This window comes from Pseudopodoces humilis, chromosome 23 (assembly GCF_049639895.1).
Source record: "Pseudopodoces humilis isolate 2021_Gansu_Grassland_sample_001 chromosome 23, ASM4963989v1, whole genome shotgun sequence".
NCBI classification, from domain to species: domain Eukaryota; kingdom Metazoa; phylum Chordata; class Aves; order Passeriformes; family Paridae; genus Pseudopodoces; species Pseudopodoces humilis.
This window is the reverse complement of record NC_142222.1, coordinates 7,490,621-7,502,788: the sequence shown is the minus strand read 5'-3', so window position 1 is coordinate 7,502,788 and position 12,168 is coordinate 7,490,621. Positions and strand designations below refer to the sequence as shown.

The window sequence follows — 12,168 nt, the reverse complement described above, 5'->3', positions numbered from 1 at the left end:
ACTGAATCTCACTGTGCCTTTTCCAGTGGCTCTGACAGGAATGACCCTTGTTCAGCTCTTAGGAGACCATGATCCCTTTTATTTATCCACTTTCTCTCTGATGGGCTGCCTTCAGTCTTTCTTTACAAGTCGTGCCTTGCCAGGATCCTTGCAATCCTTTCCCAGAGTAATTTATTAACAAAATGTGACGTTTCAGGACTGGCCCATCCCCAAGCCAGGGATACTCAGAGATCCTCTCCCTGAACTGACTGGCAGGGAGGACTCAGCAGGGCACAGGATTAAGGTACTCTGCAGTGCTTGAGCTATTCCTCACAGGGAAGGGGAGTTTCCCTGTCTGCAGTGGAATTACCATAAAAACCAGAAACAAAAGAAAGAGCATTGAGAAAATCCACACTAAAAGAGAACTGATGCCTATTTAAAATTATCATCTCATTCCAAGCACAGACAATTCTGAATTTTGGGTAAAATCAGATTAAATGCTTTTCCTTAGGTTTTACCACAGGGTTTACAATTCTTTCACCCCTGCTTTGACAAAGCTGTAAATGCACACTGCTAATGCACTTTCATGCCACGTATTAAGCAGGCACCTTGTTCAACTTCTGTTGTGCAACAGAAGAGCAAGATATGTTCAGATCCAGAGCAGCCTACAAGGGCTGTGGATGTCAGGGCCTGTCCTCCTTTTGCATCCAGGAGCTCAGAACACGACTTGAAGAAAGAAATCCCAAGAGGAAAATTAGCTCTAAACTTCATTAAAGACGCAGAAATGTGCTGAAGGTCAGGATGTGAACAGTGGGAGGGCCACACAATTCATTCCCACTCCCCAAAGAGGCAGAAAATGGGTGCAACCTGGATAGACCAGACAGAAGAAAAGAAAAATTAAGAGTTATTTTTGTTCCCACCTGGCCCAGTTCACAGAGGGGCAGTGGAGAAGCATTCTGCAAAGAGCATTCTGCAAGAGCTCTTTGGGAAAGAGCATCTGAGTAGATAAAGTGAAATTCTACCTATTCCAAGAGTTGTGCATAAATGTGAAGCGAAAATTTGAAACCCAAAATATTTTTTCTTTCTGTAAAGTTTATGTTAAGCAATCTGGAGAAAAAAAAACCTGCATGGTTCTGTATTCTATCCATTTTTGTAGCAAAAGGGCAAAAGAAATGGGACATTTATTAAAAATGTATTACATTCAGGGAGTGGCAGTGCTTATTAAAGGAAGAAATCTAAATTATACCCGTATCATAAATATTTATACACATGAATACACACACACACGTATATTAGACATAATTTTGCATGTGTAGCTACATTATGCAAATGAAGTTTTGCAAGTAAGAGTAGAGTTTCCAGCTTAACTGAGTAAGTTATTGGTGGTTAAAACACCATGAAGTGTTAGAAAACTTGGTATATTTGGTCTGGAATTCGAGAGAAAAACACCCTCATCAAAGCAAAAACCCAACAAGTAACAAGTAAATGAACATGACCTCCTTGAAAAATATATTGGAAAGAAAAAAAAAAAAAAAGCTTAAACCAGCACCTCAAAAAAAAGAAACCCAACAAAAAACCACTCCACCCTAAAAAACATTTTGTTCTGATGAACAGGAAGCAGTTGGTAGCAAACATCTACTGTTCTTGGAAGACAGAAGTAAATTACAACTCTAAATGGGCATTTCAGTACTAAAATAGACCTAAATTCAAACCATACATGGCCTGGTTTGGACATCCCACAGAAAGAGGAGGTGGGAGAGCCCCAGCAGGCACGGCGGAAGCCTGTGGGATTGTCCTGGCTCATCCCTGATCCCAGGTTCAGAGACAGGCAGCAGAGGATGGGCAGGGTGGCTGAGCAAGCAGCTCTGGAAACCTCTGCTCTTTAAATAGAGGTTCAGAAAGGCCAGGGATTACTGCTGACATCTCCTTCCTGTGATGGAAACAGCAGGAGCTGGTCTGAAAAAAGTTAATGGGGAAAGCCAAGGAGAGATCACCCTTCTCCCAGGAAAAGGCCACGTGCCAAAGAGGTAAGTTCTGATGTTTATGTCTAACTCCTCTCTCTCAAGCACTCTGCTGCCTTTTCTGGGTCAGAACAATTCATACTGACCTCTTTCAGCACCAGAGACAAAGAAAACACGCACCAACACTGTTCCAGCCCTGACAGAAGCTGGAAATAACCCAGTTGTCCCTGCTGTTCAGAAAAGGGAAAGGCTGGGGATCCAGACAGACCCTCCACAAAAGCCAGGCAGACACTGCCTAAAAATAATACTCCTAAATGAAGTGAAGGAGGCTTCATGGAGCAGAACACCTCCACCTGCAGCCCTCGGACCAGCTGCCCTCAGATGGTTTGGTGGGCTCTGTTCCCTCATCCTCAGGCATTCCTCACCCTCCCTCAAGTCTAACCTGCAGCACTTGGGGTATTGTGTAGAGGCACTCAAGGGAAGCAACAACAAGAACCTCTGGAAATGCAATTTATCTTTGGCTATAAAAATAGGGCAGCATTTTGTACTAAATAAATAACTGGGTTTTATTTTTAGGAAAGGTAATCAGAATAAAAGCAACATTCCTACATGCCTATGGCACAGCTGAGCACCAGTCTGTGCCTGTTTCAAGCCTAAAGGAAGCCTCTGACTTTACAACAAAACATCAAAGCAGCTCCTCCATGGCAGATCATGACCATTTAGAAAGAACTAATGTTTTAAAAGGAAACAGAAATGTGCAGAGCAATATTTTTGCATGAATGTCAGGGCTATGCATAAACTGGAGGATGACTTTTCTCAGCAAAGACCTAAAGAGACTGTGATTAAAATAGAGGCACTTAAAATTGCCTCATGGCTCTTACACAAATATTCCAAGACCTGTTCATCATCTCTGTTTTTGCGATGTGGTGTGGAGAAAACCCCCACTATTATCACCAGATTCCCACAAAGCCACACACACTGCACACGTCTCAGAGTGTTACACACTTGTCTGCTGCTCTCAAGCTCATTCATTATTGCTGTTATAAGGCAGTTTTAAGGCTACTTTGGGGTTCTAGTAATTTGAAGGCCAATTTGCAAAGATGGCTGATGAAATCTGTTTCATAATTAGCAAGCTCCATACAAAACATCCCTCCTTTCCCCAAACACCATCTGAGCATGTGCCTGGGAGGAGATATGGAGAGCTGTGCCCAGGAGAATGAGACCTGTTTTGTACAAATTTGCATTCAGAACAACTATCAGCCTTTCAGAATCTCGGGCAGTGCAGAGCACTGCAGCACTGACAATTTATCAGAGCCAGCACTTGGCACCTTGCACTGCAGGAAAGCCGAGGAGCCACGCTCCCACCCTTCTGCAGGAGGAGCAGTGGATGAAATGCAACTGAGCTAGCGAGAGCCAACAATTAAATTGGAATTTAATAAGCAATAATAAGCAAACATCCTTGTTTTGCCATGGAAATTAAACTTGGAAAACCTCTGGAGGTCCTTAACAACTTGCTCGAAAGGATTCTTAAGCAGTCGTGGGATCTGTAAATCTTGGGAAAGCTGTGAGGAATCATCTGGGATGCAGTTTCCAAAAAGCCTCACTCCTGGCATAATGAAATCAGCAAGAAGAGTGTTCAGCCAGTATTGAGAGCCTTTATCCATGAAAACAGGGTAATATTTATGTATAGGATGAAAGTGTTGTTAAGCTTACGCTAATAATGCTTTTAAACTTCCCAGCCTCAGGCAAGAACAGACACACTTCTGATTACAACAAATAAATAGTAATCAGTAAAATTAATTTGCCAAACATACAAAGTGCATCTGCTAAAGCATTTCCACATCTTTCTCTGGCAAGGACTTCCCACTAAGCTGTCTGTCAAACGTGGCTGTAGCCTTGGCTCTCACCCATTGACATCTAAGCCCCCTCTCATCCCCTGTGGGATCTGTCTGCTTCCAGCCCTGTGTTCATCTTACATTTATTTCTTTAATACTTTCACACGTCCACTCATGCTGTTAATGCATCAAGCTGGACATTATATACAACACTCAGTTCATTCTACCAGGGAACAGTGAGCTGAAAAGTTGGCAGCAATTACCAAAATCCATTTTTTAACGTGGCTTTAGTTTCTTTTCCTGTCTTGGAAAATTGAACTACTTTTTTCAATCATTTCTTACGGAACTCTTTTGCACTAAAGCAACATAAATAACTGCAAATGCATCCCTACAAAATCCAACTGACTACAGGATGCTGGTAAGACAGATGGCAAATCCTATAAAAGCTGTTAAAAAGCTACAGGATATTGAAGTCACATTGAAATCAACACAAACAACCTTTGTAATTAAATGGGACAATGATGGCAGCCCTAATACCCTTGATATAACAGAGCAGTTGGTTGAAAATACCTTTGGGGGTTACCTTGAGACAACACAGGTCAAATTTCAGGTCTGTCTCTGGCATAGATTTTCTGGAGCACCTTGAACAGGTCTGACAGGATCCTCCCTCCTGGCAGCTGGGACCACCTAAGCTGAGCCCTTACCTGTGCCAGCCAGTGTTAAGAAGGGTATAAAACAGCTGCTATTTAAAGCTCTCCACTAGTTCTGAGTGGAGAGAACTGGGATTGCTCCTGGGAACACCACAGCCAGAGGCAGGATGCAACAGGAAGCTCTGGCAGGAGGCAGGAATGAGCAACTACACATACTGTACTGTAATTTCTTCCTCAGCACAGCTGTCTCCAGGCTGCACATCTGTGCAAGTGCTAAGAAACCACGTTCTGAATGGCCACAGCAGCCCTGAACTCAGCACAAGCTGCAAAAGCCCATGGAAGTCCCAGGGAAGCTCCACAGAGTTCTGTCCCACCACAGCTGACCTGGCAGGAGGAACCTTGGGAATTCAAAGCCATCCAATGCTAGCAGAGTACACTGACAAACTTTGTTTATCTGGGCTTTACCCACACTGAGAGGAGAGGATTTAACCACCCCAAAGTGTTCCTGCACAAATGAGTGAAAGGCAGAAAGTTCATCAGGCAATGCAGTGATGGCAACTGCAGAGCTACTTTAAAAAACAAACACAACCTTGAACTTCAGCATAAACAGAACTTAACCAGAGGCTTGAAGTTCTTTGCTGAATCCATTTATCAACACCATTATCTTCACATCTAAGAATACTGAGCCCAATTGTTTCCTTGCTGATGTTTGCATAACCAACAAACACAAGTTAAGGGAGTTTTCTATTGATGCCAGACTGATTATATTTTTAGTTCTGTCAACAAGCTGACAAAAGACCTCGGGAATGTCCTGTAATGGTTCTGTGCCTTAGTGCCTTTCTTTTCATACAGTTAGCAACACCACCTTCACAACAGGGTTTTGACATATATTATATTTGATGGGCTCTGATGGAAACCTCTACAAAACATGCAGAGCTCTTGAACAAATGTCCAGACTATTTCATGTGAAAATGGGGCTGCTGAGGTCAGCTTGCTGATTTGAAAGACTTAAAAAGCTCTGTGGTAGAGAAAGAATGGAAAATGGAGGACATGGGTTGAAAAGTCCCTGACAGTTTCCTCTTGGACAAGGTGGACATAGTCCAAAAATTCTTTATACTTTCTTTTCCTCTCTGCTCTCCCAGAGGTGGGTTTCTATTGTGTATGTGTTGAATGGAAGGTAGATGTGCTGCCTTTGTGGTCAGAGGAGGGAGAGAGGGAGGGAGGGATGGAAGGATTTCCTATTGCAGAACAAAGCTGAGTTTTTGATAACAAAGCCCACAAAACATGCTGACTGTTAGGAAATGCTGCCTGAATTCTGTGCATGTGGGGTTTTGCACAAACACTTAAAATTTTGGGAAATTATCTGAATTCAGAAATGTTGTCCTTTTTGGACTTCTCTCCCTGGTGCTCAGGACAAGAAGGATCTTTTTTCTCTCTTTCTCCTTATGTCACTTTTCAGTAAGCAAAAATAATAATAATGAAATCCAGAATAGGCTGAAGTAGGGACCAGGATCTGGAAGAAATTGTGAACTTCAGGTTGTTCTTGCAAGTTGACAAACTGCTCTGAACATGGAAAGATGCTGTTCCAAAGTGCACTCACCATTAGTATGTCTGCTGTGATAGCCCAGTTTGAAAACAGAAGAGTTTCTCCGATAAAAATGCAAATCTGTTGTAACAAAACACACAAAAAGGAGAAGATTTATTCACTTGGCATTCAGAGGAAAAATAACCTGTCAGAAATTTTCTTTTGTTGCTTATTTTTCTCATGTCTACACAGTACACTCCTTGCTGCTGTTGTGGTTTATCCTGACTATTAACAAACCTTAGATTTGTATTAGAGCTCTAGAGGGCTGGCCTGAAATGTTATTGTAAACTAAATTTATGATCTACAGAGCAGCTAAATTAAAGGTTGATACACTTGATTTTTGAAGAACATGAAAAACCAGCATGAAGAGACAGCCCAGGCTTGCATACTTAGAATCATAGAATTATTGAGGTTGGAAAAGCCCTTTAAGGATCATCAAGTTCAACTTTCACTATTCTTTTCCGAAAAGCCAGTTAGAAAAGGCCACAACTCCTTAAAGCACAGCCATTTCCATTCCTGGGAACCAAGTTACATGTTCAGCTCTTAGCAAACCAGCTGAGGTTCTCTGTAGAGAGCTGTGGAGCATCCCTTCTCTCCCCAGCATCATTACACGGGTGATAGCTGTCCTGAATTAAGTATGGGCTTTGCAACATCAGTGTCTTGTGGTGAAATACAATCCTTGGCTCTGTGGAGATGGTCAGCAAGAGACATTAAAAGCCACAGAAGTGCTGGAGTGGCAGCTGTGACATGATGTGACCACTGCCACTGTCTTTCCCACACACCAGATGAGGTTTCCTAAACCCCTCAGACCATCCTGTCACTGCCAGGAATAATTTGCTTTATTTATCAAGTCTTACACACTGACCTAGAGAAGCTTTCTCTATTTGTTTCTAAAATTGTCTTTGCTTCCCAAATATCTTCCCTCCCTATCCCCTTTTTCTGTGACTGGATCTGCTTCCTGATGGTGTCTGAGCCAGCCATTACAGCCCAGCTGGAAATCTCTATTTTTTGGGAAAATTCCATTTTCCCATTGCCTGCTTGTGTGTCTTGAGATTGGCTCTCACTGGAAATGACAACTGCCAAGGTAAGAACACACCCAGTAAACCAAGGTGCTGTCAGACCTGCTCTGAAATCCTGCTACAGGATTTGCTGTTGCTGTTGGTTCTGTGGCTGGAGAGACTAAATTGAGTTTGGGAATGATGGAAGCAAACCTCTGAATGCAGCATCAACGTGCCCTGCCTGCTCCCAGCACTGCAAACAGGCAACTGCTTGCCTTGATTTGATAGGGACTGCACACATTTGAATTGCTACAGGCAGCAAGAACTTGTCCCTTGTGCAGGAATTTAGCACAAGTCCTTTAAATAAATCACTGAAATGCTACAAACTTCAGACCACACCAGTTCTGAGCTGATGAATGTGTATTTCAAGCAATCCATGAAACATGAGATTAATAGGTGGGTACTGGTAAAAGGAAAAGAAGAACAAGAGGAAGATCAAAAAGTAGAATAGAAGATACTGACATTAAAGAACATCTGTCTTTCAGCTGCTGATGGGGGCTTATAAAAATGAGTTCGCTCACTGCAAAGGTCATGTGAGGATATGTGGCATTTCTGCAGAAGGGAGACTCTAGGGATGCTTACAGCAAATAGGGCAGCCCTAGAGCAGATAATAGCTCCTCAAAATCCCATTTTTGACTCCTCACACATTTTTTGAAGCCTCATTTTACACTGAGACTTCACCTCTACATGTACATCTGTTTGTGACTCCAGCTGTGCTGTGTAACATCTCACCACATCCATTCAGTGTCTGATTGCTCATCTGTGCTTTTCTGTTTAAGTGATCAGTTAGCCAATTCTGACTCCCAAAAATGATAAATAAAGTAGGCTTCAGAGTGGACACACCAGCAGTTCTCACAGCAAGTTCTAAGCAGGTTACAAACACCTTCCATGGCTGTTTGCAAAGGGTGTATCTGTCAGCATCTTCATTATTTGTATTTCTCTCTGAAATGGTGGGTAAGACACCCTCATGTACTCCTGAATCTGGAGCAATTCTAACCCCAGCTCAGTTCTGGGCAATACTGATGCCTCAGAAGCAGGCAGGTCACCAACAACATGACAACAGGAAGTCCCTGGGGTTGAGACTGAGATGCTGTAAAAGCTCTCTGGCAAGGTTCTACCCTGGGATTTGCTGTTTCTGCAATATCACAAAATGTCTTTGAGGAATTGAAATAGATGGTGAAATTGAGGAATTTGGAACAGTGTCAAAGGAAGGCAAAGCAGAGCATCTCTCTCCAGTCACTTGGGGATTTAAACAAGCGTAAAATCTGCAGCTGAAATGTCTGAGCACTGTGAGATGATGATGATGCCACACATCTAATGGGTTCCCAGAGACAGGTTCAAAAACCAAGTTTCAAAGAGTTTGTATTTCAGAGAAAGTGGGACTTACAGATATGCAAATTGGTGCTTTAAGGAGCTGGATTACAACACACAAATCCACACACTGCAAGGAAAATTGAGTAAGAAGTGATTGGATTATACAGCCAAGCAAGATAGTAAAAGAGAGAAATACAGAGGTTTGGGCAGCTAAATTATACAGAATTGCTGTTTTAGTTCACCTTGCCAGCCACTTTACCACTGCCAATAATTTACTGGATCAGTATGAAAAGACTGGATGGAAAAAAATCATCTGTCTACCTGCCTCAGATGGGAGTGGCTGCTACAGAATGGGAATAGCAACTGCCCCCAGGGACCAAAATCACTTGCAAGAAAGGACTGAGCAGGAGAGAAATAGTGCAGGTGTTCAGGGGAGGAAGAGAGCAGACAGTACACAACATGTAAGGGGCAGAGTGATAGTGCTGATGGAAATGCAGGTCTTTTCCAAATAAATAAAACCTAAAAACCCAAGATATTTAAAAGCAAGGGCTCTGTAGGCTCTTGCTGGAGTGCTGAACACTTCATTGAAGCTGATGCTTGTATCAGTTAGTGTTAAAGCTCTCGACTGTCAACTAAAGCAGGGAGGGAGATGGTGATCTGGTGGTCACCACAGCCCTCTCTCAGTTAGAGAGAACATCATCTCATGGGGACCCAGCTAATTGCTTGGAAGTGAGAATTTTAAGGCTCTGAGCCAATGAGGGTTCCAAAAACATTCATTGTCAATTTTTGCACGGTGTGATCCATGACAGAAGCCTAAGGACAGTCACAGTACAGAAGGTTGGCAAATTCCACCATGCTGGGGGACAGACATTGCCTTGCCTTTCACAGACACAGAACTCAAGGATGTGAGCCAGGACAAGCTGTCAAGGAAGATATCGGAGACAAGTAAACCAACCCATAAATTTTACTGTATTGTTTCCAGAAGGAGATTTTATCATGGATTTTGAGATAAGGAAGGTAACCTAGCCCATCATTCTGTCCACCAGCCACAGAACACTCTCCCCTTCATTATGGACTAATGAGACTTAAAACAAAGAGCAATGAGAAATTGCTGCACCACGCAACCTGGCAGTGCAGCTCTCCTACTCCTCCTTGAAATACAAAGGAATTAAACCCTCTGGAAGTCTGTGAGATTGCAACAGCACTTTGGCATGGATAAACATGAGTTTGTGTTAGAAACTTGCCTTGGAAAGTCAATTCAGCACGGCACTGCCACAATAATACCTTGTGTTATGAGACACTGGTAGCTCCAACCCAGACCTGTCCTCTCTTTCTGGGAATGAGGCTTCCAGCAGCAGAGTGTTTAGGGCTGTGGAGCGGCAGTGCTTCTTGCTGCAGCCTAACAGCATCACAAACAGGCTCATATTCCTTACACCCCCTCCAAAACCAGGACTGAAAGCCCAAAACTTCCTTTGCAAATCATTCACTCCTTATTAGATTTACTGCTCATCCATAATAAAATAAATTGTTTCTAGGATTGTTTATGTGATACCATCTATATTTATATACTTAATGCAGAATAGTCACATAGCTATTAAAAAAAATAGAGAGAAGATAAAAATGAGACTAATGGCCATGTCCTGTTGCACAATTTTTGAAAACTGTATTTCCAGCCTAGAAAGGGAGAGGTTTCTGTAAAATGAGACTGAACAACACAAATGAACATGTCTGTCACTAGGTCTGAGAAAGGAGAAAATCACAGCTCTGTCTGCACAAAGAGGCGGAGGGAGCAGGTGAGGGGTGTGGTAGATCAATGAGTTAATGATTCACCAACCACTAACACTCTCTCACAGGTTGTCTGTGGTATCATTTTTCTGCCAATTCGAATGTTATTTCATGGTCACAAACCAGAGACCTGAATCTTAAATAACTAGAGGAGGTATTCTTGGCTCTGTCTTAATGATTTTGAACTTCCACTCTTTCTGGTTGTGCTTCCTCATAACTGTGCAGCAGCTGAAAGACTGAGCAAATAACCATGGCTCGAAATACAGAGAAATGAGGAACAGCAGCTGGCTGGTTACTTGTAAATGAACTCTCCTTGCTGCATGAGCATGTGCTGCTGTGTGGAAGTGAAGGGTGAGCTTTCAGAAGGGATCCCACCACTCCAAACATCTCAGGCTTTCCCTTCATAAACTTCTCTCAGGTCCCAGGCTTCTCTCATTCTGACATTAAAAGGGAACCAGAGACTTGTTCAGTGACTGTATTTTTACTCCTGACTGAAAGCAAGATTGTAGCCTGAGGCTGGATTATTATACTTGAGCACTTCTTTTTCCCTTCGGTCTAGCTAAAAGAGACTCAGTTTGGATGAGATGTAAGGAAGGAGTTTTTTATAAAGGTGGTAAAGCATTGGCACAGGGTGGCCAGGAGGTGGTGGATGCCTCATTCCTGCAAACATTCAAGGCCACATTGGAGGGGGCTTTCAGCAGCAAGGTCTAGTGGAAAGTGTTCCTGCACAGTGCAGGGGGGTTGGACTACATGACCTTCAAAAGCCCCTTCCAACCCAAACCATTCTATTAACCTGGATCTATTTGATACCTTTTTGTATAATTCAATTACAAGCACTCAGGGAGGGACCATATTTTAATCTGCATTTGCGCAGTATCAAGTACTGTAGGTTCCTGAGCTATGGTAACACAGATAAATTGAAATTGCTGGGTAATTAATACTGGCCTAGTGCAATCCACCTGGTTATGGAAATGAATAGTACAAAAGCTTGCCCACAGACAAATTACACTGTAATTGTCATCTGGTACCACTGCAGCTACAATACCCTCACTGCAAGGGAAGTGCTCAATTCTCCTGTACCAAAACATAAGGCAGGAGCAATAAAGGTGTGGATTGAGGTGCAGATAGAAAACCCAAACAGGCTGTGGGTTTCCATGGAGCTCAGAATTCTGCTGACAGCAGGGATAAGCAATTGAGATTTCAGGCACACTTAGGTAGTGCCAAAATGCCAAGAGGCAAAAAGAAGGACGTTCAGAAGGGCAAAGGCAGGAAAACATCCACAGGGAACAATGCACACAGTCTTGAAAGGAGTTTGGTAAGGGCTGGCATATGGAAAGGATTATACTTACATAGGCTCCCACGATGCTGCTCTTGGCAGCCACGAAGATCAGACAGATGAAGATGGCTGATCCCAGCATTCCAACAGCACAGACAAGAGGATCAGCTCGCTGGGTCTTTGAGCGGCACCATTTGGTTGCTCCTGCCCCTGTGATCACCCCCAGGAAGCCAGTGAAGCAAGTGATTGCTCCAAAAATCAAGCTATTTAAAAAAAAAAGGAAAGAAAGAAAATAAGAGAAAGGTGGGGGATTCTTTTTGAGTTTTCCCCCCAAATGGGCATAGTCTTTGGACAAATTATTAGGGTAAACTGACTAATGGAAATTTGCACAACGGCTTTGTAAATTTTAAATAAAACAAATGCTCATGATTTTATCCCTCTTCCCCTGCAATTGAGAAAAACATAGCTTATGAAATTTATCACAGTGCACATGCATCTCTGGGACATTCCTCAGCAAAACTCAGCACACACAGCAATTAACAGAGCAATAAAACAGGGAAGTCCTGCCTCACACAGAAACAAAAGTCTACAAGATTAGTCCCTGCAGCTTTAGGGGAACCATTCCAACCTCTGAATTACAGTCACCACTGGGGCTTCCTAACCTGCCAGATTATTCTGCTTCTATCACAGATGGGTCTTAAGAACCTGAATTCTCAGCTCTTCAA

The 12,168-nt window shown here is 42.8% G+C and overlaps 1 protein-coding gene across 2 annotated transcripts in view; it reads right to left on the bottom strand.

Moving 5' to 3' along the window:
- The window catches only part of LOC102102569 (sphingosine-1-phosphate transporter SPNS2), a 118,091-nt gene that overhangs the window by 25,193 nt on the left and 80,730 nt on the right, over positions 1-12,168 (bottom strand). For both annotated transcript variants that reach the window (XM_005525977.3, XM_088066066.1), the window contains exons 8-9: positions 11,517-11,706; positions 6,026-6,091 (exon numbers count right to left, since the gene is read on the bottom strand). In XM_005525977.3, coding sequence (XP_005526034.2) covers positions 6,026-6,091; positions 11,517-11,706 — 256 coding nt within the window. The remainder of the gene's footprint in view (positions 1-6,025; positions 6,092-11,516; positions 11,707-12,168) is intronic.